This window comes from Vanacampus margaritifer, chromosome 2, assembly GCF_051991255.1.
Source record: "Vanacampus margaritifer isolate UIUO_Vmar chromosome 2, RoL_Vmar_1.0, whole genome shotgun sequence".
Taxonomy (NCBI): domain Eukaryota; kingdom Metazoa; phylum Chordata; class Actinopteri; order Syngnathiformes; family Syngnathidae; genus Vanacampus; species Vanacampus margaritifer.
This window is the reverse complement of record NC_135433.1, coordinates 994,769-1,022,047: the sequence shown is the minus strand read 5'-3', so window position 1 is coordinate 1,022,047 and position 27,279 is coordinate 994,769. Positions and strand designations below refer to the sequence as shown.

Here is a 27,279-nt window from a genome sequence, read left to right as displayed (position 1 = left end):
GTCCAGGCATGGATCTGATCGTGTCCTTTTACGGCTGTTTGTACGCCGGCTGCGTTCCCGTCACCGTGCGTCCGCCTCACCCGCACAACATCGCCACAACGCTGCCCACCGTCAAGATGATCGTGGAGGTAATTTGTCCTGCCATCTACGGATAAACGTGCAAGCTCATTTCATATGCCAATATCATCATGTATATCGTATCCACGTCATATATGAATACATTGGCTGAACAGATTTACCAAATGAAAAACTGGGGCGCTACAATTCATCTAAAATCAATTCTATACTCGATTGAATTTGCTTTTGAGTAGGAGTGGAAACTACAATATTCGGTTGGTAGGACTACATTTCCCATGATTCTTAGGCACGAAAGCAGGAAGTCATTCTCGTTCCACAACTTCTGCCGATGAGATGTGAAGGACAATTTGGAAGTTAGTAGGAAAGAATTGAACATTAAATTCCCTTTTAAACATCAGACATCAAAACCTACCAAAAAAAAGATTCAAGTCTTTTCTTTCATCAGGGAGTTAATTTATAATATAATATATATATAAATGTGGAAATGAATCCGAAAATAAATGTATAAATAGAATGAAATATCAATCGATCAATAAAAATGCTCTGCTCTCACGTCACATTTATTTCACGCTGCAGATGTTCTGTCAGGCCGAAATGTTATTCAAATGAGGGGGCGGTCCTAAGCAGGAGAGCATTGGAACCTCTGTCCAAAGCTATTTTTAATCTCTGCCGTGGGCCACTAGAAAATGGACGACGGGCCGCAAATGGCCCCCCGAGCCATAGTTTGAATGGAGTCTGGTAGGAAAATCAAATTTGTTGGAGAAGAGCATCACAATCTTTCTTTTGTGGGTGTCATTTATAACATGTTCATTTGTTATAAAGAGTTCCCGGTGAGAATTTCTGCTATATTTGATTTTCAGCAAAATTGTGGTGTCCCAGTTTTTGGGTTTTGAAAATCTGCTCACTCCAACTATTGTTGAGACATCGTCTGTAAGTGACTTTGAAGACACTTTTACATGTGGAATGTAGAGTAACAGAAGTTAGTGTTTACATGAAACAGTCATCGCTAGCGCTAATGCTAATTGCCATTGCTAACCATTTAGCATAGGCTAATTTTCTTGGTGTTTAATAATGCATATGTACAGAATATATATGTAGCAACTATATAGAAGTAAATTAATGCAGAGGTCAGGGCAATTATTTGATGTCATAATTGATAAGATAAAAAAAAAAGAGTTGCTAGCCCGAGTTCCATGTTGCCGCTCCGCGTTGCAGGTGAGTCGCGCCGCGTGTGTGCTCACCACGCAGGTCGTCTCCAAGCTGCTCCGCTCCAAAGAGGCCTCGGCCGCCGTCGACCTGCGCACGTGGCCGCCCGTCCTGGACACGGGTACGCGCCAACACGCTACATGCTACATGCTACATGCTATGTGCGTGTTGATGCCAAAACAATATTAGGACATAGTGTGTGTGTGTGTGTGTTTTTTTTTTTAGATGATTTGCCAAAGAAGAAAATTCCTGCGCTGTACAAACCCAACAATCCTGACATGCTCGCATACCTGGACTTTAGCGTGTCCACCACCGGCATGCTCGCCGGAGTCAAAGTACAAAAAGCACACAAACACACAAAAAACGCACAACACATAAACAATAGGGGTGTCAGAATGAGTGCGTTAACACGTCCACGTCAAAATTGAGCAGTAATAAATCATATTTTACTATTTTAAAAATGTGACTTCATGTTAAAGATTAGCTAGCGCTTAATATGAAAATGATGCCATCTAGTGGCAGAAAAATGACCTCAAAACAAATCCATATCACACTCGTTTTTGACAGTACTCGACATCTTTTTAATTTGAACTCGATTTTATGAATTATTACTAAAAGATGCAGCCATATTTCTATTAGTTGAACATTTTTTCCCCCTGCTTTTATGTCAACAAGAGAACAAAAACTTGGAAAAAAAATTTGGGGTGTCAAAATGCTTGTGTTCATTTTGAGTTCATTTCAAGTTCCTTTCACGCCATGAATTTTTTTTAGTCGTCGCAAGGCAGCAGACGCGTCCGCGTCAAAATTCAGCAGTAATAATATTGCATATATTTGTGGAGACTGAGGTTAAGTTATTTTTTTTAAAAATGTGCAGAATTTCACAAGTTAATTATAATAAATAATAATGCATTTTATTTGTAAAGCACTTTCGGTTTGACATCAAACCTCAAAGTGAAACCGTGGGTGGAAAAAAAATAAAAATAATAATAAATAAATAAAATATCAGGCAGTAAAACCAATTTAAAAAAAAAAGTGACTTCATGTTAAAGATGATATTTGAAAAGATACCCTCAGTTACACAAATGATTTTTAAAAAATGGCAAAAAAATGTGTGATTTTTACATTGATTTGTTAAATCCGAATGGCCGTCAGAAAACAACTGATTTTATAAATACAACGTACACGAATAATCAATTCGCTGTAATTATGAAACCCACTAGAATAATTGATACAGCTTCACTTCTACACATGTTCAGAAATAAAATTTACCATAAAATAGAAAGTTATAAAAGTCTTGTTATTAATGATACAAGTGACCATCTTGCGGTCTTTGCGATCAACCAAGACTATTTTGATCAAAACAAATAAAACCAACAATAACGTCAGAAACAAAACTAAGAACACAACGCTGCATGGCTGCCTTTTTTTTTTTTTTTTTTTATTAAAAAAATTTAATTTTCCACTTTTATGTTATCAACAGTATAATTTTTTTTAAATGATTATTCCATCATTTTCTTGTACGTTTAGAACAGATATAAAATGTGCAATTAATTGCGAGTTAACTCTTGAAGTCATGCGATTGGTTCCGATTCCAAATGTTAATGGGCTTAAAAAAAGCCCAACGGTGAGTAAGGGCATGTTGTGGTGTCCGTCCAGATGTCCCACGCGGCCACCAGCACCTTGTGCCGCTCCATCAAGCTGCAGTGCGAGCTGTACCCGTCCCGGGAGGTGGCGGTCTGCCTGGACCCCTACGCCGGACTGGGCTTCGTCCTCTGGTGCCTCTGCAGGTGGGCCGGCGCAAGTGCGCGCTTGCGTTGTGGCTAACGTGCTAACGTGTGGCATGCGCGCAGCGTGTACTCGGGCCACCAGTCCATCCTGATCCCGCCGTGCGAGCTGGAGAGCAACGCGTCCTTGTGGCTTTGGGCCGTCAGCCACCACAAGGTGCGAGACACCTTCTGCTCGTACAGCGTCATGGACGCCAGCGCCAGAGGGCTCGCCGCGCAGACCGACGTCCTCAAGGTGAGAGTCAGACGACCGACGCTCCGTCCGGCAAAGGCGTGACCCATCCGCCGTCCTTCCGGCAGAGCCGCGGCGTGGACTTGTCCCGCGTGAGGACGTGCGTGGTGGTGGCCGAGGAGCGACCTCGAACCTCGCTGACTCAGTCCTTCTCCAAACTCTTCAAGGACCTCGGCCTTCACTCCCGAGCCGTTAGCACCGCCTTCGGCTGCCGGGTCAACATGGCCGTCTGCCTGCAGGTGAGTCCGCCGGACGGGAACCGCCGCCGCCGCCTTCTTTCATGCCGATGGCATTCACACCATTTAACGATTTGATTTGAATTCTCCTCACTCCACATTTCTTGACCGATTTTTCACCGATTTCCCACAATTGTTTTCACCCACAAATTCATTACCAACTGTGGGGTTTCCATCCAATTGTTTAAAACATTTTAAGCAAATTGACTGAAAATATGCAAAAGAGACATGAGCCCGTTTCCATTTGTTCTTCTTTTGCCAATATTGAGAGGGGACTCCGCCGCTGTAGGTGGCGCTATACACCATAGAGATGTGATTCCGTAGCGTTTCTTTGCTGTTTTCCAACTAAAATTGCATTCATTTTCTCTTCTTTAACTCAAAAAATGTATAAATATGTTTTAAGTATCTCAAAGACGCATTTATACGTTTTTTTTATGTTTCTTTATGCTAGAGCATACAGAAGGCTTTGATGCAGCCTCTGAGCTGAAGAGGACGCTAACCAATGGTAGTTTTTACAAAAACGGCCAGCAGGTGGCATCAGAGTATAAGAGATCAACCAGGTTGACTATTGGCGTCAAAAATTTTTTAAATACAAATGCCAATTTGACTTTGTTGCAAGGTTCTTTTAGTTAACGAAAACTAACAAAAAATAAATAGTTCAAAAAAAAATTGCATTAACGAAATAAAATCAAAACAAAAATGCTTTTTAAAAAACGAAAACTAACTGAAACGACAGTTACGTATGTTACTACGGTTCTATGAGTCCCGAACGACCACCAGGTGGCGCTGCTGAAACAGCACGAAACGGCCAATACCAGCCATGTTTTGGATGGTTTGGATGGTTTGGATGGTTTTGATTTGAGAGCCAAACAAAACTTTGGCCACAAAAGCAGAATTTGGCCACAATGTGACCCCTGACCCCCGTCAGGATGCCAGCGAAGGCATTTGGGGCTAACAGACTTAGCGGATGCTAGCGCAAGTAGAAAGGCCGTCTTACAAGACAGCCAGCCAAGTTCCCCTTCGGTCAACGGTTCGAAAGGGGACCTCCGCAGTGCGTGGAGCACCAGACGAAGGTCCCAGGCGGGGACTCGAGGCGGATCCTTCGAATGAGGGCGAAGGGCACCCCTGAGGAAGGAGGTCACTCGGTTATGGCAACCCACAGACTTGCCATCCACTGCAACGTGGCAGGCCAATATGGCCGCCACGTAGACCTTCATCGTAGAAGGGGAACGCTCCTTATCAGAAGCAGATTGGAGGAATTGTAGAACAGTGGGAATACGGAACGTCACGGGATCGATCCCGTAGCTTGCACCTACCTGTTAGCATACATCGAACCAGTGGACGGAGCCCCCAAGGGTCGTTTGTAAGCTGAACAGAAGACGACTACACGTGATTTGTCCACGTTTTGGACGCTTTGCTAGCTTCGTCTCCTCTCAGGTTATTTGTTCTCACCCGGACCTTTTTGGAGTCTGCAATCCACTTTTCATTCATTCAATAATGTCCGACCTTATTACGGTACATTCTTGTTGATCGATGACATTTTCTGTCGGGTCTTTTTCACGTCAAACGCGAGCGCTAATGTTATTTTCAGTTCTCCATTTTGTGTTTGGAGAATATGAAAGACGATGACGCGTTCACAACCAAAATTGGAGTGTGAAAACGTTGGTGTGAAAACGATTCGGATTTGAGTTCAAGCCCTAAAAGTGTGACGGTCCGAGGTCAGCGTTGGAGTCGTTTGACAGACTTGATTTATTTCGTGTTAAACCAACCGAACACGTCTTTGATTGTTAAACAATAAGAAAAGAATACAAAACAATATTGAAGTAACGATAAATAACACGTAGCGGATTTCGTCCCCGCATTCCTGCTCGGACGCTTTTCATTCAGCAACACTGGAAGGTTTCCCTCTCAAAGGGCCTGTTGAAGGTTCGGCTTCGGCCGCATCTTTTCCTGTTGGAGTCTCATCTCGGCGTACGGATCGTGTTCGACGACTGTGACGGCGTCGGCGGCTTCGCTTTCGGCGGCAGGTTCGCTTTCGGCGGCAGGTTCGCTTTCGGCGGCAGGTTCGCTTTTGGCGGCAGGTTCGTTTTCATCGGCCGTCACGCCGGCGAAGTTTGCTTCCTCGCGAACTGTCGGCTGCAGTCGGCGACCTTGGCTGACCTCTTCGTGGGCTCCTGAAGCCGGCAACAAGTTTGGGTCAGTCGTCCCACGTGAGGACATCCAGATTCACTTTGTGATATTTTTTTACTCACCAAGAATTAGAAATACCAAAACAAAAGTGTTGATGGTCATCATTGTGATGCTTTTTGATCCTCTAGCAAAGCAAACCTGGTGATTTTCTGTAAAAAAAAAAAAGATGAAAAACATTGAAAAGTCAAGTTCAGTTTGTTTTTCAAAATATTTTGTCTTTCGTCAAAAGCGACTTGGACTTTGTCATGTGATGAAAAGTGCGGCAAGATCGCTTTGTCGCGGCTGACGCCTGAAGCACGAGTTGACGGCAGAACGTTTGCATTTGCAACATTCATGAGGGACATTTGGACATTTGTCGGTCTGTCTTGTCTTGTCTTGTCTTGTCTATCTGTCTGCCATCGGCGCAAGCGTCTTTTCTCATCCGCTTTAAGTCCAGCAGCCACAAAAAGGCTATTTTGGACGCCGGCCGTGCCGTAGCAGTCGGTATGAAAGCCGTCGGTACCGGTCAAACCCGCTTCACTTACCGAGACATCAACACAATCCTCACACACCTGATGAAAAAAATCAATTCATTTTCTTTCTTGTTCTTGTCTTTTTTCTTCTCTTTATACATATATATATATATATATATATTTTATTTTCTGTCTTTCAAAGTCTTTTTTTTTTCCCGTTAGTGCCAATCAGTGTCTTGAAATCTTGAAATCCGAAACTATCGTCAATTTTGGACTTTTTGTGCTTTCAATCAGCTTTCGTCCTTTTGTCACTTCAATTGTGTAAAATCTGCAATTTCAAATTGTCCCAGAATGCAACCAGCAAAGTCCGCTTTCCCCGTCCAGTCCAAAATTTCCATCTTCTGAAAATTTTGACGATAAAGAAATTACTCACTGCGATCGATCAAGTCCGCCGTCGAAGTGCAACTGGAATGGATTTTGTGCTCCTCGAACCCTTTTTCTTGCATTCGAGCTCTTTTGTTGACCACGTTTGGGTTTTCCCCGCACCTCCAAACAATCATTTTAAAAATAAATGAATACATTTTCATCACCTGTCTTTGTCAAAGTCCAAACCTGTACCGGGTGGTTTTGGATTTGCGGTTACGCTGGTCACGTGTCACTCGAATTCTTGGAAGGAAACTTCGATGGAATCTTGTCGAGCGACATTTTTTTTTGCCGTCTGGAAATAAAACAATCCGACTCGATTTGGCACAAAAACACAATAGGTGACAATTGGATGCCATAAAGGTCTCAGATTATTCAACATTTCCGCGTACGAAAATAGTTTTCAAATGTGTTTGTGACAAAATTGTCTTTGGATCAAATTTTTTTGCTGTCCTTAAATCAGCCCCAAAACGCTCCACGTGAGCAGAAGAAAAGAAAAATGCTCATTAATGTTTTTGACACATTTATTTGAATATGTGAAAAAGTAGCATAACGTTATTACAGTGACGATGTTGTCGCGTTAGTTTGCGTGATTATTTTGCCGTAAGCGGCAAATCTGCCGCGAAGGTTATTTGGCCGCGAATCTGTGTCAAGAAGGGGGGGAAGCTTGGGGACCCAAATGCGGGAAGACAAGGCGAGGAGGCAGAGGTTCACTCGAAAAAGAATTTCATTTCTATGACAAAAAGATTTTCAAAGTACAAAGCAAAACATAAAACAAAACCATGAACCGAAACATGGGAGGGCAAAACTAGGCAAAAACAAACCGCATGACAAGACGATGCCAAAACGGGCAGCATGACGTGGAGAAAAACATACAATGAAGACAGCAGACTAAATACACCAACACGAATGACACAACAAGACACACCAGGGCAAGACACAAGTGGCTGAGGGCACTGATTGGTTGACGCGAGGAAGGGCGGGATCACAATTAACAAGACAAGAAGACAGAAACTAAACATGACAGAACAAGGAAGACACGCAAGGAAAACAGAAACGAAACATGACAATGTGTCCGATTTGCTGCGAATGCTTGTAGACATTTACAAGCGATTACGACTCAAACAAAAAGTGCACATTTGGGCCACCGCGACGTCGAGACCACTTAGCGGCCGCTTCACGTCACAAAGTCGCGTCAACTCGCTGGCGAGTTGCCAGTCACGGCAAAATAACCACCGCCGATTGTATCTTGACAAAATACGCAAGCGCTTGATCTGATCTGACCTCTCGTAACCAAACAAACTCCACACGGCAAACGTCGCTCCCACTTTAGGCACCAAAAATACAGCAGTAGTAAAAACAGGTCGAAGGTGCAAATCTCGCATTCGAAAAGATGGGAAGGAAGTTGAATCTGCCCGTTTGAAGCGCACATTTGAGGAAGGAGGAGAAAGATAAAGAAGTCGCCGATGGACTTTTTTCATAACTGCTTGGATTGTAGACAGGCCGCGGATGCATATTATTATTATTATTATTATTATTGATAGAAAACCACACTCAAGTGCATTTTCACACGATGGGACCTTTAAAATGATACGAGCAAAATACCGATACCTGCTATCAGTTCCCGCCCATCCCTGGTCAAAACGTGAGTGAAAACTCATGAAAGTTTGCACATCCATCAGACCTGGCACAACAAATCAGTATTCTTGTGCGATTTAAAAAAAAAATAAAAAAATTGATTGATATCAAATTAGACATGTTTAAACAAAATAAAAATTGGGAGGCAAATGTAGCAGCCCAAGAACTGCCAGAAAGTATTTTGTAGCCGTTGGCTAAACTTAACAGCAAGTCGGCCATTTTGACGCGCCATTTTCTACCTTTGATCGAGGTCGTACTTTAACCAACTCTCGATTTCATCTGACGGTCTTCAAACTTTGAGTATTTCATCTAAACATGATTGAGATGAGAAGTTATTGAAAGGTATTGATTTTGTGGAATGCTGTTGCCATGGCGATGCACTGTTTGTTTAGAAAATGGAGGCTGTTTTTGAGGGGGGCAAAAAAAAATGATAAAGAAATCTATTTTAAAGAATTCTAGCGCTCTTTTTTTTTATATTTTTTTTTGTTTTTGGGGGGACCAAAGTCACGTTTTTTGTGGAAAATGTATATTGGTTGGTTGATTCATTTTAACATATTGGAAGTTTTTTTGGTCTTTTTTTTTTTTTTTTTTTCTGGAGGGGCTTCAATAATACACGTGTGTAAAGTTGTGGGTGAACTTTGACCTGGTCCTTTTTATCTTAAACGATCCCAATATTATTGACGAGCAGAAGTCCGCATCTTCTCATTTGAGCAATTTAAATGGATACTTGACGTATTGAGACATTTTCAGCAGTAAAAGGTGAATATTTTGCCTCTAATGAATACGATAACTTCCTTATTTTTCATGTACAAAAAAAATATCTTTAAAAAGCATTTTTTTTCCCACTTGCTGTCGACTGAAGAGGACGTCAGCTGTCGACCAATCATGGCTCAGTTTGCTGACCAAAGCCAGAAAACAGGTGAGCCGTGATTGGTCGTTAGCGACTTCCTCAGCACAGCTGACGCCATCTTCAAAAATGGCGACGCACACAACTGCAAAGCCTTTTTCTGCCAGATGCGGAAGAAGGTCTAATCTGTCCAAAATGGTTCCTACTTTTCTACGGTGTGCCTGTTGTGGTCACAGTTGGGTTACGTTTCCCACGCTAAGTTGTACTCGCGTTTGCTTGTGGCTGGGATGTGTCGTGGGAGGAGCTAACGCGTCACCGCCAATCAACAAACCACTTGTGGAATGTTCTCCTCAGGGAACGTCCAGTCCTGACCCGACCACCGTCTTCGTGGACATGAGGGCGCTGCGCCACGACAGGTGCGCTAACCCGCGGCGGCTAACGAGCACGCGCTGACGTGCTGATTGAGAAATGTTGTTGTCGTTGTTTCAGGGTGCGGCTCGTGGAGAGGGGGTCGCCTCACAGTTTGCCCCTGATGGAGTCTGGGAAGGTGAGGGCAAATTTGTCTTTTGCTTTTTCTGATCCAAATCCAAAGTGCAAATATGGGCTTTCATTCATCTAAGCTCGTCGTAATGCCAGAAAACATTGAATATAAAACACGGTCTTACGCGAGCGTGGCTTCTACTTGTACGCGATGAAAACGTGTTCTCGTGCCATCTGGAATCTGGAAATGACGTCCAGACAGCTTTTAGAAATGATTATTTCTTCTTTTTCCCCAAAAAAAAAAGTAGGTCAGCGTTTTACGTATCTTGGTTCCTTAGTGTTCAAATAACGTCCTGAGCTGTAAAAGCTTGCTGGTAAAAATAATAATAATAATAAAAATTATAGTTACTTTATTATTTATGATTTGTCAAGACGTCAAAGAAAGCTTGCGTATTTTTATTTTTTTTATTTTTTGCTGTCTTTCTGCCAGAATCATCCAAATTGAAACTAATAAAAGCTTGAAATATTTCACTTGAGCTGATATAACAGATAAGCTTCACTTTTTCAACAAATTATAATTGCAATAAATGGACTTTCCCTCTATTTGTTTTATTATTTCTAATAAAGCTAATATGTTTTATTTAGTTTTTATAATCTAATAATAATATCGATATCGTATTTTTGCTTTGATTTTCGCATTCTTTGCTTGCTCAGATCCTTCCTGGCGTTCGCATCATCATCGCCAACCCGGAGACCAAAGGACCGATGGGAGAGTCTCACCTGGGCGAGGTTTGCATCCCAGCGACGGCGCGACGGCGCGACGGCGCGACGGGCCACGCTGGCGACCGCTCGCTCACGCCTCACTCGCTGTCTTGTTTTTGTGGAGATTTGGGTTCAGAGCGGCCACAACTCCAGCGGCGACGTCAGCGTGTACGGGGACGAGGCGCTGCGTTCCGATCACTTTGCGTGCAGGCTGAGCTTTGGGGACACGCACAGCGAATGGTCGCGGACCGGCTACCTGGGCTTCCTGCGCAGGACGCAGCTGACGGACGCCAACGGAGGTCAGCCGGCGACCGATCACAACATCCCAAAATATGTCGACGGGCAAGACATTGAATGGCGACCGATCCCTCGTCTACGTTGACTGGCGAGCGGTCGTCCGTTTGTCGAGATGAGTGTCGGACGGGAAAATGTGACCTTTGCCCTTCTGCGTTGGCCCGCAGAGCGCCACGACGCGCTCTACGTGGTGGGTGCCTTGGAGGAGGCCATGGAGCTGCGGGGGATGCGCTACCACCCCGTCGACATCGAGACCTCCGTCGTCAGGACGCACAAGAGCATCACGCAGTGGTCAGCAGCAACATTACACTCGCTCACTCACATTTCACCACATCTTTTCCTTGATTTATTTTATTTGATTTATTTAGTTTATAGTTATTTTTTTTCATTATTTCATTTTTTTTAATTTATTTATGTATTTCTTAATGATTTATTTTATTTATTATTCTATTAAGATTAATATGTTCTTTGCCCAGAAGAAATGTACTAAATTACTTTTTTTTTTTAAATAAAATTTATTTATTTTTTATTAAAAAAAAAAAAAAGAACTAATGTCACTGGTACTGTTTTGAAACATAAAATGTTCCCCAACAAACAATGTCAGATAATTATAAATAAAGACGTGAGGGCCTGATATCGGTACTTGCCCATCCTTAAAAATATAAAAAAAATGCACAAAACTTTATTCTCTGAAAATTAGATTTCTTCTTTTATAAATCAAAAAAGTACTTATTAGATGACTTTTTCTCTTAAAAAATACTTCTCCAAAAAATGACCCTTTCTTAGTGGCCTTTTTTTTTTAATTGAAAAACGCTCTTTCATTTGAAAAGAAAAAAAATTCGGGCAAACAAATCGTAGCATTCTGGAATTTTAATTTTTTTTTTTCTGTAAATTTCTGTTGAATCTTCGAAGTATTGACTTGATTCTCATGTTACAAATCATCAAATAGATTTTGTAAAGCAAGACTTTAGATTCTTCTAATTTGAATATTTTTTTCCCACTCTAAAATATTTTGTCTTCGCTATCGTATTTTTTTCCCTGGAAGAAATATGACTTTTACTGAGGAAAAACAATGCAACGTTACTTTCCGGAAAAAAAGTTTCATAAAAAGTAAAAAAAAAAAAATTGAGAATGGAAAATGACAACAATGGTCATACAGTGCCTTGCGAAAGTATTAGCCCCCCCTCATCATCAGTCATTTCAGTCAACGTTTTTCTATAAAATACAAAATTTCTATATTACGAGCTTTATCTTGCGTTGTACTTCAATATATTGCAGATTTTTCAAACATTATATAACCCCCTGCCAACTAGTTTTAATTTTGTCAACGAAAACTAAGCAAAAATAATTTTTCACCCGACTAAAACTCTCGTTAATAAACAATAAGAGGGACTAAATCAGTCTGCATTTTTGTTGACTCATGAAGACGAGATTCACATCTGGACATTTAGTTCTTGAACAAAGACGAGAGGAAAATGAATTTGGCCAAATCTTGTCTCTGCTCATCTGTCACGTGACTGTCATGTGACACACAGTGACACGCCCCCTTTCAAATCTGCAGCTAGCATTGGACAGACGGGAGGTGGGTTCAAGGTGAAATGTAAAAAAGAAAAAAATTGTTATATAATTATTACGTAGCATGAATCCAACGGCTATAACATTCCAACAATAATGTTAATTAAAAAAAACAAAAATTAATTATTTATTTATTTTACGTCCCCTACTTTGCGGATGTTCACCTAAAAGTGAGGGACACCTTTTGTAAACAAAAACAAAATGAAAATGTCATAAAAATGTTGATTCTCAAGCAAAAAAAAAATCCAATTTTATAAAATTGTGTGGGTGGCCAAAGGTTCAAAAGTTCAAGTTTGACTTTTTGTGTTTTTGATGCGTTTTCCTGCGCTGCGTTTGTGTCAGCGCGGTGTTCACGTGGAGCAACCTGCTGGTGGCGGTGGTGGAGCTGGCGGCGTCGGAGCAGGAGGCGCTGGACCTGGTGCCGCTGGTGACCAACGCCATCCTGGAGGAGCACTACCTGATCGTGGGCGTGGTGGTGGTCGCCGACGTGGGCGTGGTCCCCATCAACTCGCGCGGCGAGAAGCAGCGCATGCACCTGCGCGACGGATTCCTGGCCGACCAGCTCGACCCCGTCTACGTGGCCTACAACATGTAGACCGCTTGGGGACGTCCTCGCCGCAAGAAAAAAGGTGCGAGCTGTCGGCGAACGTTAGCGGCTTTGAACGAGCAGTGATGACAAATCAACATTAGCTCACAGGCAGATATTCTCTCTGCAACGTGCTAACGAGAGCTGGAGATGAATTAAGGACCTCCTCAACTTGCCAAAAACAAAACCAAAAAACAATTTGCGCTTTTTGTGGGGTCAGGAAGGATGAAACGCCATCTAGTGGAGGAACAGCAGAAGCCTGCCAACAATCAGCCTGGTGGACCGTTTTGCCATTTAAAAAAAAATTTTTTTTTTAAACAAACAAAAGCAAAACTGCTGAGTGACATTTTGTAATATTTTTGATACAAGGCCTTTCCAGTTGAATTTTCAGGTACTTTTGCCTTTTTTTTGCATATTCACAAGCCACACAAATGTGTAATTATGTACAAAAAAAAAAGTGATTTAATTTATTTTGTCTATTAGCAGTCATACAACAAAGAATTTAAATATTTGCTTATAAAAAAAAAAACTTTTGCAATCTAATGTTGGAAATGTTTAACTCCAACTTTTGTTTTCCACTCCGTCCGTCCGTCCGTCCATCCTTGTCGCGTGCAAACGTCCAAAACATTCGGCAAAGTCCTCCAAGACTTGAATGGCAGCAATTTAGATTTTCATTTTCAAGATTTCTTTTGTGTGTGTGAGTTGCAACGGGAAAGGAAAAAAAAAAAGCACTTTGCTCACACTGTTTGTCTGTTTTTTTTTTAAATGCTCGTATTTGGGTTTTAATGTCAATAAATGTGTCAATTGTTGCCTTCAATGTTTTGTGCACATTTGTGGCAGAAAGCGCCATTTTAGAAGAAATAAAACTTTTTGCCTGAATTCAAACCTCATGTCTAAAAAAAATCTGTATTACGGTTTTTGTATGAGTATAACAAATTTGAGAGGAAACGACTAGTCTTTAAGAAAAAGGGTTCTTATTAACATTTAATTTAAAAAAATATACATCTCCATTTAAAAAAGTATTTGTAAAATTAAAAAAAAATGAAAATAAAAATGTGCATTTTTTCAGCAAAATGACTTCTTGTCATGATGCTAAAAAACAAAATATTTTATTTCGGGGGGGAAATGTAAGATTTGAACAGTTGTCCTTTTTCCCCTCCATACAAATGTGACTTAAAAGAAATTGAAGTTGCACTAACGTGCTCCAAGCATGATTTGAACCCTCACGGCCCACTCGCCAGTCTTTTGCTCGAACCTCGGGACTATTTTCCACTTCAATAAATCTGTGACATGGTATGCGATAGTATTGAATAATGCAGTACAAATTTCAATGTTAGAATACAGAACGGAATGATATCGAAAAAAACATTGACAATGAGAAATGTTATTAAATGTCATGGATGTGAAATAATGAAACAATGATTATTATTAAAAATAAATTCAAAAAAGGCTGACTTGTTGAAAGTCTCAGCAACTTGCGTATTGAGATTGGAAATTGTATAATACAAGAAGCTGAATAAAACGTGTTCTGCTTGTTTTACATCTTTGACAGTTGTTGGGGGGGTCAATTTGTATTACCTGGCTAAGTTTTTTTCCCCCGGAGATAAACAAGAACAAAACAAGCAGTACTAGCATTGGTTGTCAATTGAGCCGGCCACTTTTTGACCTCCTTCCAGCTCAGAAGCAATTATTGACTGAGATCGATGAAATGGGGAATTTTTCAAGATCCCGGAGATTGTGATTTCCGCAAAAGCAGAAGAGCGCATTTCGCGAGGATGGCGTTGGCACAATGTTGTATCCATTGGTGCCCTCGTGTGGCTGCTGCTTGTATTACAATGCAAAAAGCCCACCTCGTTAGGGTTACAGGCACAGCTGGTGTCAAAGCCAAGGCCTGGGGGCCAGATCTGTCACACCACATTATTTTATGTGCAAAAGGGCATCAACTTCAAGGTTCTTGCTGAAATAGAAAAAAAAATTGCTAATTGTCTTCACTTTTACAAATGTTTTTTTTTTTAAATAAACAGTTTGTTTTGGCTTCCAATTTTGATAATTTTCAATTAATTTAATCTGCTCAACAGTGATTTAGATGCTGGCTCCCTCTAGTGGTATGCAAAATAATTGCCACTTAAGTCCAGTTTAGTTCTTGTGTTCATGTTTTGACTTATGGTACAATTTTATTTAACTCTATTTCATATTAATTAAATAGCTGCTGATGCCTTTTTCTTTTCCTGTATTTAAGAGCATTTGCATGTTCAAACTACATCGTGGCTTACAACCAATACAAGTGTAATTTGTACATTTTGTTCAACTCTTGAGCTTACAATGTGTTCAAGATTAGTTTTTGTCATATAACTTTACTAAACAATTTCAAACAGAATACACAAACAAATTGTAAACACGACACAAACACGTTATTAATACAAAAACAAACAAACAAAGAAGCCAGGGGATATTTAAATAAAAACATTTTTAAAAAAAAGAGCATAAAGCCACAGTTGTCATCACTTTCTTGTTGATAGATCTCAATATAGTAATAATGTATTGTTTGGTTTCCATTTCAAAAACTAAAAACAAAAGTTTTGAATAAGATGTCTTCAAGATGGCCGCAAATTGGTACGTCCGATGACATCATCGTCATGCCACGCCCATTGCAAGATTTTATTTTATTTTATGCCCAATGCAAGAAAGAAGAAGCACACATGGACATACACACACACAACAATAAAGTATACTTTTTTAATTATTTTATTAAAAACAAGCCACCATGTTCAAAGCGAATGTGACTCGTCTGCAAACTGGCTGTCGTCTGTTTTAAGAAATCGCAGCAGCGCATACAAGCGCTAAATTACCATACGGTATCGATTTCGTCGCCCTAGTATCGATCCGGTAATGATATTGGCTTAGTATCGTAATTTTCGATCGATCCGCCCACCACTAGTGTGCAGCAGCAGCAGACCGAGCGAGCGAGCCCTCTCCTCTCCTCTGTATTTACCTCCCAGCCGCGCGCTGCTCCACAGTGGCCGGCTGGACACGCACCGCCGCCCCGCCTCGCCCGCTACGGGTGTGAAAACCGCGCCCCGTCTCGCCCGCTACGGGTGTGAAAACCGCGCCCGCGTGGATCACGGTTGTCGACTGACCCGGAGGTGAGTAGCGCCAACAGCGGGCTCCGTTGACAGACAAGCTGACGGTACCGACCGCCGCTCGGCTCGGCTCGGCTGTCCGGGCGACGTGAGCTGCTAGCGGCTAATCTGGAGCTCCCTCCGCCGCGGTGCCGTCAACATGGCGCCCTCCAAAACAAACCATGACCTGCCAGTGTCGACCTTTGCCTGATAAACACATTTATAACAAAAGCGCGAAAGGATGTTATCATTTTCTTCTTTTTTTTTATTACTTTTTTTTTAATCGCTTTTCAAGCTGTCTAGCCAGACGGTAGCAACGTCACAACATTTTAGCATAGCCAACTTAAGCAACTTGTCGTCGCGTTACGTTTGCGGCCACCCTCGCGTTGAGCATATTTGACATTTTAGACAAAAATACAATCCAACAGTCCTTATTTAAGACGCCAGTCGGGATTTTTGAAGCAGTTTGTCTCGTACGTCAGCTATGTAGCTTGCTAGCTGCTAGCCGCAGTCCGTCTCCTGTATTGCAGCGTTCGTGGCCTGCCTTCATGCCCGCCTTCACGCCTGCCACGGTTGTTGTCTCTTTGTGGTCGAAAACAACTTGTTGTATTCATCAGCGTTCGGGTGTCCTTTCTGTGGCATTTGAAGAGTTTGACGACATTTGCCGAGGTTCAAGCGGTGGCTAGCAAAGCGCGCGATGGGGCTCAGCATCAGCGAGTGAGTGACAACGCCACATTCTCTTGTGTTTTGCTTCTTCTACAGCATTTGCTCTGTGTTTATGCGTATCCAATTTACAAAATGAATTGATTTACGCCAACTTGGCCTAAAGACCTTTCTGGTTATTTCATTTTCATTTTCCCGTCACGAAGCTTGAAGAATCGATTACAGTCAAATAATCGAGATTTGAGTTGGGACCTTTTTTGTTGAAGGGAAGCTTGTTTGACACAAAAGCATACAAAATATAATTATGTCAATAATTTTACAAAGCCAAGGGTCCAGGTTTACAAATAAATGACAAAATAATGTTGAAGAGCTAAAGAGAGTTGGCAGATGGCTGTTTGTGAGGTCCATTATGGTTTAATTTGGCACTCAAACATAATGCACAGAAGAAGAGAAAAACTTTAGTGGAATTAGCGTTGAAAACGGTGAAAAATATGAACCACGATGCCAGGTCGTAGTAACTTCGCAAGGGAACTGGCAAACTGGAAGCTAAATGTGTTGGTTGGCTAATTTGCTTGGAATTTGGCAGAACTACAGAAAAAACGTCCCCTAAATATGGACATCTGGATTTGAAAACGGGCGTACTTAGCTTAATGTTTTTGAAGATATTTTGTCAGTTGAAGCCACCATCATTTTGGAAAAACACAATGGCAGACATTTACACATGGTGGCATAAAAGTATAGTGCTAATTGTGCTATAGATAAAAATTTTTTGATCCTGCATTTTTCCGTAGCCTCTTTCTCCGCAATGATGCAATCACTCACCGTTCATTTTTCCTAAATGTGGCACAAACAACCTCTTTTTACTGTCCTCGGTCTTCAGTTCAATTGTTTTGGATCAGATCATCTTTTCTCCTTGTGTAAAAATGCTAGGAATATACAAATAATCGGCACCGATATTCAGCATTTTATGACTATCAGCATCTGCTTCTTTTTTTCTTTTGATGGCCGATATATTAAAAACTGTTATTTTTGCTCTTTTTTTCCCCTCTCCGACGTCAGCAGCTATTGGCTCCCCGCAACATTGGCCCGCCCACAGCACCATCTGATTCTACAGTACAGTGCTAACAGCCAATGAGGAGCAATTAGCGGCTATTAGCCCGCAAGCTAACCAGCCACCTTGCAAATGAACGGCTATTTGGCTAAAAGCCGCTAATTCGTGATCTAACGGTTAGCTCGCGGGCTAACCTAATAGCCGCTAAAAAGCGTCTATTTGGGAATTATCCCAGGGTTAGCATGTGGGTGATCGGTTAGCCCGTGAGCTAACACCTAGCTCGCGAATTAGCAGCTATTTGCCAGTTAGCGTGCGGGTTAGCCCACGAGCTGACCTTTAGCTCGCGAATTAGCGGCTATTAGCCCGCGAGCAAACCGGCTAGCTCGCGATTTAACGGCTATTAGGGTAGCCCGTGCGCTAATGTTTAGCTCGCGGGCTAACCTAATAGCTGTTTTTTAGCGGCTATTTGGGAGTTATCCTGGAGTTAGCCCGCAAGCTAACGGTTAGCCCGCAAATTAGCGTCTATTTGGGAGTTAGCCTGCGGAAGCTAAATTATAGTTGGTGCAAAAGCTAATGGCAAACAGAAAACCTTTAAGATTTTGCGAATCTCAAAAGCTGTGCTTGAAGGCATTTAAGCAGTCAAGTTTTAAATTATTTTATTATTAAAAATTTTGACACAAACTTTTTTTTTTTAAAAAATTATCGGCTTTAAATATCCGTTATCGGCCTCCCTGACTACTGCTAATTGGTATCGGAGCTGAAAAAAGCATATGGGTCTATCTGTAAATGCTCCCAGCCGTGTTGCTCGGATTCCCTTTCACGAAAGCGACACACTGGCTCGCTCACGCTTTCTCCGGGGGGGGGCACATGAAATGAGTGTCGATGAATTTTTGGAGGGAAGGTCGCTCAGACCTGTGCAGCCGACCGAGCATGAACACAAACACTGGCTTGAAAGAAATATCCTTGAAGGTCTCGTATTTTCCAGGAGGACGGCCAATCTCCATTTTGGTGCATTTTTGATGGTGTCGTAGGACGTTCTGGAAGTCGAGCTCATCTTTCAGTCTGTATTCTGAAATATCTGCAGCACAGACTGAAGGTGGGATCAGTAGATGGTCTCATCAACAAAATGCACATTTAGTAGCGTGTTCAGTATGTTTAGGGGGCCGTGCAAGTCATCAATATTCAATTACAATTTCAATTATTACACTTTACAATTACAAAATCAGCATCATCGTAAAAAAAAGATTATTCCAATTTTTGAGTTGTTTAAATTTTTCCTTTGCCCCTTTTTTAAATGTTAAAATAACTCATTTAAAAATTGTGTTAATTATAGTGTTTCAAATAATTTATTTTTTCTTAATATTTTTTTTAAATTGTTTTTTATGTTTAAACATTTTCTTGTTTTGTACCAAAAAAATAAAGGATCGTCCTATTGCACAGTGCACATGCTGCACTCCAACTTCCAAGTTTTTGCCAACATAAACAATAATAATAAATAAATGTTATTATAAGTATGTAATATTATTAAATTCTGTTTGCTCCAAAATGAACTTGCGTATTTAAAGTGTTTCTATTTTTTTAAATTGGTCTTAATATTTCTAAATGTGTAAATATTTTGTACCAAAAAAAAAAAGATTGTTCTGCAGTGCACAAGCTGCACGCCAACTTCAAGTTTTTGCCAACATAAATCAATATATATATATATATATATATATATATATATATACACATACATAGGAACTGACATAATTTTTTTTTTTTTTAATTGGTCTTAATATTTTTAAATGCTTAAACAGTTTCTTGTTTCATACCAAAAAAATAATCGTTTGGATAATCATGATTTCAATTATTGTCAAAATAATCATGATTATTATTTTTTCCCTAATCGATCAGCCCTATAGGAAGGGAAATCAGACAGCAAAAATTCACCTCTAATCAATTACCAAATTCATTAGAAACATTCAATGCCACTTTTTTTCTCGACCATTTTTTGATCAGGAACTAGAATTTAGAAGAATAGAAAATTGCTATTAATTTCACACAATTTTAAGGAAAAAAAGCCATATTGGCATATACAGGATGTACCGGTAGGTCTTATTTATGCTTGTATTGCATTCGTGCACTTATAGTACCTTCAGGTGGTTAGTTTATTAGTGCAGTTTAATTTTAATTAGGAATGTTTTGGCCACAGCGGCAGTTATCGCTCCCATAAATCAGTCATGTCAGCAAATCTTTTTCAACTTCACGTCATCAAAAAACATGACATTACGCCTGCCTGCTTTACGCCCGATTCACACGATAGCCGCACTTGTCTGTTGTCATATCAATATGCTTTTTAAACATTATTTCTGTGACTTCTACCATGGCTAAGTACGTTTTGTTTTGAAATAGTGTTTTGTCATGTTGAATTGAATCTGAGCTTGTTTTCTGTCTTAAATGTTTCACTCATGTCATGCTATGTCGTTAACGAGCTTCCCTTGAGTTGAAATGAGTTTGCAAACGGTTTTATTTTGAAATATACCGGAGCTACCTTGATGTCGACGCTTGACTTCCTGTCTGGCTCGGGTAATTTCTTCAGCTTCATGAGAATCCGCAAGCGTTCCGCATGCGGCGTCCGGAAAAAATCCGTACTGCAGCTGGTGCGAATCGACACGCAGACTCGGATGCTTTCGATTCCTTGCGGCGGCCGTATGGGAAACGCACCACGTCCGTTTCGCAGTCGGTCTGAATTGGCCGTTAGACGAACACAGCATTAACTAAACATACTTTGTGAAACAAAATCTCTATCCCCCCCCCCCGTCATTCAGTATGATTGTGAATTTTGAAATGAAAACCCAACAAACATTGAATTTATTAATAAATAATTCCTGTGCAAAATGTTCAGACAACAATAATGTATACTGATTGTAAATCAGCATCAACTTAACATTCATTGTTTGTGCTTAAATGCCGCAATAAAGCAGTTGTTGGCTATCGTAAACATGTCTTGTGAAGCTGCCAGCCAGCATTTTTCTCACAAAAAACATTCAAATATAACAGAACATAAGAACAACAGAAGACGAAACTCGATTTCGCAAATTTAGCACATTTTCAACGATTGGATTTTTAAAATGACAAATCATTGAATTTATTTGAATTATTGCCCAGCGCTACGTTGCGCCAACGAGCCAATAGGAGCACGTGACTTTGACATTTGACACGTATTTGTAATTTGTATTCTGGATTGTTAAGCGCTGTTGTTCTTATGTTGTTACATCCAGATGTTATTGTGAGTTGTCATTTTTCTAAATATGAATTAGGGCTGGGTATCGATTCAAATGTCCTCAATCGATTCGATTTCAATTCACAAGAGTTCAGTTGGATTTGATGCGATTCACTTGGTTCAATCCGATATTGATTAATTATGGAACATCAATTCTTCCCTAAATTACAAGGACATGATTTAAAAAAAAAAAAAAAACTCCACAAACATTAAATATAAATTTAAAAGATTCTGAATTGTCATGAAGTGCAATAAGTCCGGTCTTCGATAAATATAAGAAAATACTTTTAAATTCACAGTAATTCATAAACAGTCAATTTCAAGAAAACAGTAAGATGCAAAAAAAAATTGGCCTTTAAAATTCTATTTTGTTGTCAAATTAATGGGAAGAAATAGATATTAAAATAATCGATTCATTGTTCTATGAATCAATATAACGTTTGAAAAGAAAAATCGATTCAATATCAATTATTCGATTTTTAAAACCCAGCCCTAATATGAATGTTAAGTTTATGTTAAAACCGATTTAGAATCAGTTTACATTATCGTTGTCTGAACATTTTGCACAGGAATTTTGTTTGATTAACACTAAATGAAACCTTTAAAAAAATGTTTGTTGGATTAAAATCGTAATCATCCTGAATGGGGAAATTTTAATTTTTTTTTTGCCTTATCGCCCAGCCCTACATGATTGTTGTTAACAATAGCAACTAATTAGTCAAATAATAGGCCAGCAAATATTATATGGTGGAAAAATCTAAAGTTAAGTTTCTTTTGACAAAATTGAACTCATTTCCAGGAGGCTTTTTGGCAGATTTTTTGCGCTAACAAATGTGTTCACTATGTTGTGTTGTGTTGACAGTCGAGATGAATAAGGAAGTGATGTCCCGCGTTGAGAAGAAGAGGTTGGCGGACCCCAAGGTGGTCCAGTACGTGTGGGCTGCCATCGAGGTCATCCGCAACCAAAAGCAAATTGCCAACATGGATCGCATTTCCAAGTAAGTTTCCGCTTCCACCGTGGGATGATGTCGTCGTTATTTGGCGCCGCTTCCAGACAGAAACTCCAATACCGATAAACCAACCAATTAGAAAGTGCCGATGTCGTACAAATATTCTTTGGAGTCCTTCTATAAGGTTAACGTGTACAAATACTGTACGTTGAAACATTGTGTAAAGCACCATGAAGCGTTATTTTAGTGGTTGATAATTGCAGATAATTATCGGCGGATTTCTTTTAGAAATAGACCAATATTTGAAGCCGGTATACAGCTAACTGTTAGCTCACGGGCTAACCATTCACCCACACGCTAACCCCGGGGTAACTCCCAAATGGCCGCTAAAAAATGGCTATTAGGTTAGCCCGCGAGCTAACCGTTAGCTCGCGGGCTAACCTAATAGCGGTTAATTTGTGAGCTAGCCGGTTAGCTCACAATTCAAACGCACGCTAACTCACAAAGAGCTAGCTAATTGCTGTCATTATCGCAAGATTACACGTTGATGTCGCCGCGCGGTGGCGACATGTACGCTAGCTCGCACTTAGCGGAATGAAAGACAAGCTTACTTTCGCTCGCCGTGCCGGTGACACTTATCATTCTCTGCGTCGTCTGCGACATCAAATCCTTACGAAATGTAGTATCGTGGGCTGGCAAAGCTGATAACGGCCTATTTTCAGTGACAAAACAAAGTGAAAGGAGATCTATAGAAGGGCTGAACTTGGTGAAGCGGACTAATCACGGTAAAATAGCCGATGTACGGCAGGCCAAGACTTTCTTACTCGGCGGATTGGCCAATCAAATAACCCTAAAAGGAAATTTGCCAGCCACCTCAATTTACATAACAGTACTTGTACCTCGCTTCCTACAATAAAGCCTAAATGTGATGTTTATTTATGTCATATTGAGGGACACAAAAAAGTTTTACTTTTCTACTTTATCATCACATAGATTTACATTTCCAGAAGTATTTGATTCAAGGTAGAAGTTTTTCACATTGATTCCAAGAGGAGAAATATGGTTACTTTTGTTAACTGATCAAATAAAAACATCACTTTTTAACTTCTTGGTTTATGTCAAAAGAAATAAATAATATAAAATCGGGGCGGAAACATTGTAAATCCATTTTTTTTGTTAAAAAATCTGAGATTTTCTTTTCAGGCAAAATCGCCCGATGTCAAATTGGTTGATAATTGCTGATAATTATCGGCCTATTTCTTTATTTTCTGGTGTATCTGTTTGACGTCAAATTGGTCAATAATTGCCGCCAATTATCGGCCACCGATATTATCGTGCACCCCTTATTGAAATGTAAGAAAAGTTGCAAGACTGGATTTGAGATCAGGTTTCCTTCGTCTGAATCTCAGTCGCCGTCTACCGGAATGAAGCGTGGGGGGGGGGTGTGTGTTGTTGGCGGCGAGGATATCCATGGCAGTGTGCCGCTTGCCTGGCGTTACCGTGGCAACAAGAGTCGCTGCCAGCCAGCCAGTGCCGGCTTGGCAGTCGGCGAGCGTCGGCCCTTTGCCAACGTGCCGTGTCAAACAGCCCAGCAATCGTTTTGGGATTCGGAGAAGCATCCGAGAGCCTGACCTCAGCTTGCGGCCATCTTTGTTGTGGTTCTTCGCATTTGCGCAGGCAACGCCCACAAAAAACACTAGTGCTGTCACTTTCCAATATTTTTACAAATGATTTATCTATCAATTAGTCAATCGATTAATCGACTAATCGGAAGCATTTTTATTTTACTTGATTACTGTTTATTAACTCTTTGACTGCCAGACGTTTTCAGAAATGGGTTGTCCCCAGTGCCAGCCGATTTAAGCATTTTGACTGATCTTTCAAGGTCCACAGAAAAAGGTGTTGTGTTTGGACTATGGAAACACACATACTACCAAATGAAAGATTGGACTCTCATCTTTCATCAGAAAAAAAAAGTTTGTTTCTACCTTATTCCGTTTTTCAGTAATCAACAATAGAAAAGGGTTAGTTTCACCCAAATGCTCTGTTTTGAAACAAAAAAACGGCGAAATCAAGCTTTTTGTGAAACGATATTGTTTCATGCACTCTAGTGAATTTGAGACCTTTTTTTTTCGCTGCCATCTAGGGGCCAAAAATAGGCATTATACTAACTAGATCTGCTTGATACTTTCAGCACAGCTGGCCAAGGCTTTCCTCCACCCGTTTCCAAAAAAATAAAAATAATGATGTTGTACTATGTTACCAATTTGGTCATTGTTTTCCAGAGTAAAATGTAAATGCCTTATTTTGATTAAGCACACCTCTTTCATGAAGGACAACAGAAATCAGTGAACAATTACTGTTGATGCACTAAAATCAGAGGTTTTGGATAATTTGAATAAAAAAAGGCTCCAAACGATCACTCAATTATTAAAATAATCGTTGATTAATTTGATAATCGATTACTTGTCGATGAATCGAGTCATTTTGGCAGCTCTAAAAAAACACTAGTGCAGGGATGTGATTTTTCCGCTAATTCGCGGAATTCCGCTTTTTTTATCCCCCCCACCACCCCCCCAAAAAAAATCCGATTTTTTTAATTTTTTTTAGTAGTTCATTGTGTATGCATATGACTCCGACAGATAACATCTTCTGCTATAACAAAGACATTTGTGGTATGCTCTAATATGAGTTACTTTTCATTTGGTCATGATACAATTATTTGTTCATGAAATTTGAACTCTTCAACATTATTTATGTGTTAACTTAGTAATCACATTAGTTAGATATGATGATATTCTCAGTGATAGTTTTTAAAAGCAAAGGCAGTCCAATGTTTTTGAATGTGACTGATTTTGAGTTGACTAAAACTGCCATTTTATATGGGATAGTTTAATATACATTGAAAATTTATGCTGTTGTTTTGTCTATTTCTTTGTCATGTGAGTGCATTGAAAGTACTTAAAAACACGGACCCTGGACCTAGCTGGGTGCCAGCGGCCCCCAGACCCCCGGCTAAATTTTCAGATAATTTCACTTTGGTCAAATCACATCCCTGCTAGTGATGCACCGAAATGAAAATGTTTCGGCGAAACCGAAAATGAAAAATGCTTGGCCGAAAACCGAAACGCTGGGGGAAAAAAATATGATGCCAATGTTTACTGTCATTGCATTTATTCTAATTAATAAAAAATGGAATGTTATTATAAAATATTTATTTAGTACCGGCATTTTAGCCAAGCACAATATAAATTGAAATGTGCCCACACGGCAGACATGTTGGCTAAAACACATTAAACACCAAACAAACATTGAGCATTTTCTGGCGGTGCGATTGAAAAATTTCGATGTTTTCGAATATTCAGTGCATCACGAAACAACAGCAAAGTTTGCTTCTTTGAAACGTGTCTTTAAATCCAGGATACGAGTCGAGACCGGATCCTGTAATAAACACAACCATTATTACTCTATCAGCCGATTAATTGAAAAAATAAAATGACTTATTTTTGGGTCCCTTAACGCTTAGAACAATGCAAATTACAGGAAGAATATTTGCCTGTTTCAAATCGTACTTTGTATTTTAGTTCGAGCTGTCAAACGATAACATTTTTAAATCAGATTAATCACATCTTAGAAATTTGTTGAATCGTTTCATAAAAAAGGCTTTTTTATAAAAACATTTTTGAAGAGCACCGGTTATGTGTTAATTCTTTTGACATTTACTGTTCTGAGGACGTCGTCCACATTTTTGGATCCACCGCACGCGCTCATCCTCCGCTTTTTCTAATCACTTAATTACTCGCATCCTTTAAAATTGGAAAAAATGACCCCAATATTTTTGACGTGAACAAATATTCTAAATGTGATATGTTTTCTCTGGGGAATGTTTGAATGTCATAGTCTTTGTTAAATAATGTGTAAAAACACTTCAGTTGGCCCCAAAAAAAAAAAATCTGCAGGTTTTTGCCGATTGAAGTGTTTTTGTTTGTTTTGGTTTTTTTTTAAATATTGACCAGCCGAATATTCGGTTTTGCCTTAATTAGCTGGAGTGTTTGAACCCTTTGAGCAACAGATACTTCAAAACAAACGATAAACAATGCATATATTCTTTATCCTCAGGCTGGCGTCATTCTAAGCAAGCCTCGTTTTTAAGCTGCTGATCAATTTAAGTGGTGGTGGAGTTTGTGACTTTTGACCCCCCGACCCCCCCAGGTACCTGAGCCGCGTTTTCGGAATGCACCCGAAGGAGACGGCCCGACAGCTGAGCCTGGCCGTGAAGGACGGCCTGGTGGTGGAGACGCTGACGGTGGGCTGCAAAGGCTCCAAGGCGGGCATCGAGCAGGAGGGCTACTGGCTGCCCGGCGACGAGATGGTGAGTCTGCAAACTCCGCCCCCACAACCGCTATTTTGGCACTTGATCCGAATTTAGGAGTCGGGAATCAGTCAATGAACAGTTCTTGCTTTGGGAATCATTCACGCTATGAGAAACTGGGGCAGGCGGCGCCAACCTTAAATACGCCAACAGCCATTTGGACAATCTCACAAGGGGGAAGAAAAAAAGTGAGGATAACTGCATATTTCATGTTTTTTTTTTTTTTGTACCTGAATGTTAATAATAAAAAAAACTGTAAACTGCTACAGAGGACACAAGATATATATATTTTTTTAAGTCCTCGTCATATTCATAAAGCTAAATTGACTTTTTGTTTTTAACATACTGAGAGACCGCAAGAGCAAATGGATAATAAAAATATTCTACAAGTAGTAAAAAAATATATATATTAAAAAAATAAGAATAGAGTAATAACTAGAGCTGCCAAACCATTAAATTTGTTAATCAGATGAATCACGTCTTAGAATTGTGATTAATCACTTAATTATGAAAGGCTTTTTATCATCATTTTTTTCCTGGTCAAAATGGGTGAGCGCTCATTATGTGTTAATTCTTTTGACGTTTAACGTTACGAGGACGTCTTCCACATTTTTTGATCCACCGCACGCGCTCATCCTCCTCCTTCTCTAATCAGCTCATTACTTGCATCATTTAGAATGAAAAATAAATGACCACAATATTTTGACTAAAACTCATATTGTGAATGTCGTATGCAAACATTTATTAAATGATTTACTCAAATGCTGCGCTTCCTTTCGTGTCACCATCCGCTGTCAAGCTAAAGGATCATCTGCACTCAAAATTAACAGTGCGATTAATCTGCATTAATACGTGATTCATGTGATTAGTTGTTTTTATTAATCAATGAGTTAACGCGTTAACTTTGACGGCACTAGTAATAACATTAATAATGCTAAAAAAAAATGTGATATAACAGGACTGCAAAAACTGATCTGCTATAACGGAGGATGAGTGAAATGTTTTCAAATCCGATTTTTCAATATCAGAGTGTTATCCTGATAGCACCATCAAAAGATGTTCGCTGTAGTGCATTTTAG

The 27,279-nt window shown here is 40.1% G+C and overlaps 3 protein-coding genes across 4 annotated transcripts in view; 2 read left to right on the top strand and 1 right to left on the bottom strand.

Annotated features, from left to right (window-relative positions):
* LOC144043022 (disco-interacting protein 2 homolog C-like) overlaps positions 1-13,662 on the top strand; it is a 61,428-nt gene extending 47,766 nt beyond the window's left edge. For both annotated transcript variants that reach the window (XM_077556208.1, XM_077556209.1), the window contains 12 exons: positions 7-128; positions 1,294-1,405; positions 1,510-1,619; positions 2,941-3,071; positions 3,135-3,303; positions 3,369-3,539; positions 9,441-9,502; positions 9,576-9,633; positions 10,281-10,355; positions 10,453-10,627; positions 10,790-10,913; positions 12,540-13,662. In XM_077556208.1, coding sequence (XP_077412334.1) covers positions 7-128; positions 1,294-1,405; positions 1,510-1,619; positions 2,941-3,071; positions 3,135-3,303; positions 3,369-3,539; positions 9,441-9,502; positions 9,576-9,633; positions 10,281-10,355; positions 10,453-10,627; positions 10,790-10,913; positions 12,540-12,792 — 1,562 coding nt within the window. In that variant the 3' untranslated portion in view covers positions 12,793-13,662. The remainder of the gene's footprint in view (positions 1-6; positions 129-1,293; positions 1,406-1,509; positions 1,620-2,940; positions 3,072-3,134; positions 3,304-3,368; positions 3,540-9,440; positions 9,503-9,575; positions 9,634-10,280; positions 10,356-10,452; positions 10,628-10,789; positions 10,914-12,539) is intronic.
* Positions 5,322-8,224, bottom strand: LOC144043023 (uncharacterized). Its single transcript, XM_077556210.1, has 4 exons — positions 8,213-8,224; positions 6,612-6,724; positions 5,789-5,875; positions 5,322-5,710 (listed from the first exon to the last, which is right to left on the bottom strand). The coding sequence occupies exons 2-4, from the start codon at positions 6,682-6,684 to the stop codon at positions 5,445-5,447; spliced, it is 426 nt and encodes a 141-aa protein (XP_077412336.1). The 5' UTR covers positions 6,685-6,724; positions 8,213-8,224; the 3' UTR covers positions 5,322-5,444.
* Positions 13,663-15,702: 2,040 nt separating the features above from the next.
* The window catches only part of zmynd11 (zinc finger, MYND-type containing 11), a 29,866-nt gene continuing 18,289 nt past the window's right edge, over positions 15,703-27,279 (top strand). The window contains exons 1-3 of the mRNA XM_077556979.1: positions 15,703-15,926; positions 21,741-21,876; positions 26,041-26,200. Coding sequence (XP_077413105.1) covers positions 21,746-21,876; positions 26,041-26,200 — 291 coding nt within the window. The 5' untranslated portion in view covers positions 15,703-15,926; positions 21,741-21,745. The remainder of the gene's footprint in view (positions 15,927-21,740; positions 21,877-26,040; positions 26,201-27,279) is intronic.

Excerpts from the sequence above, each read along its gene's own strand:
- LOC144043023 (XM_077556210.1), bottom strand. The coding sequence starts at position 6,684 with ATGCAAGAAAAAGGGTTCGAGGAGCACAAAATCCATTCCAGTTGCACT. Across the intron at positions 5,876-6,611 it reads GGCGGACTTGATCGATCGCA|AAAATCACCAGGTTTGCTTT; the intron begins GTGAGTAATTTC and ends TTTTTTTTACAG. Across the intron at positions 5,711-5,788 it reads TTTGGTATTTCTAATTCTTG|GAGCCCACGAAGAGGTCAGC; the intron begins GTGAGTAAAAAA and ends TGCCGGCTTCAG.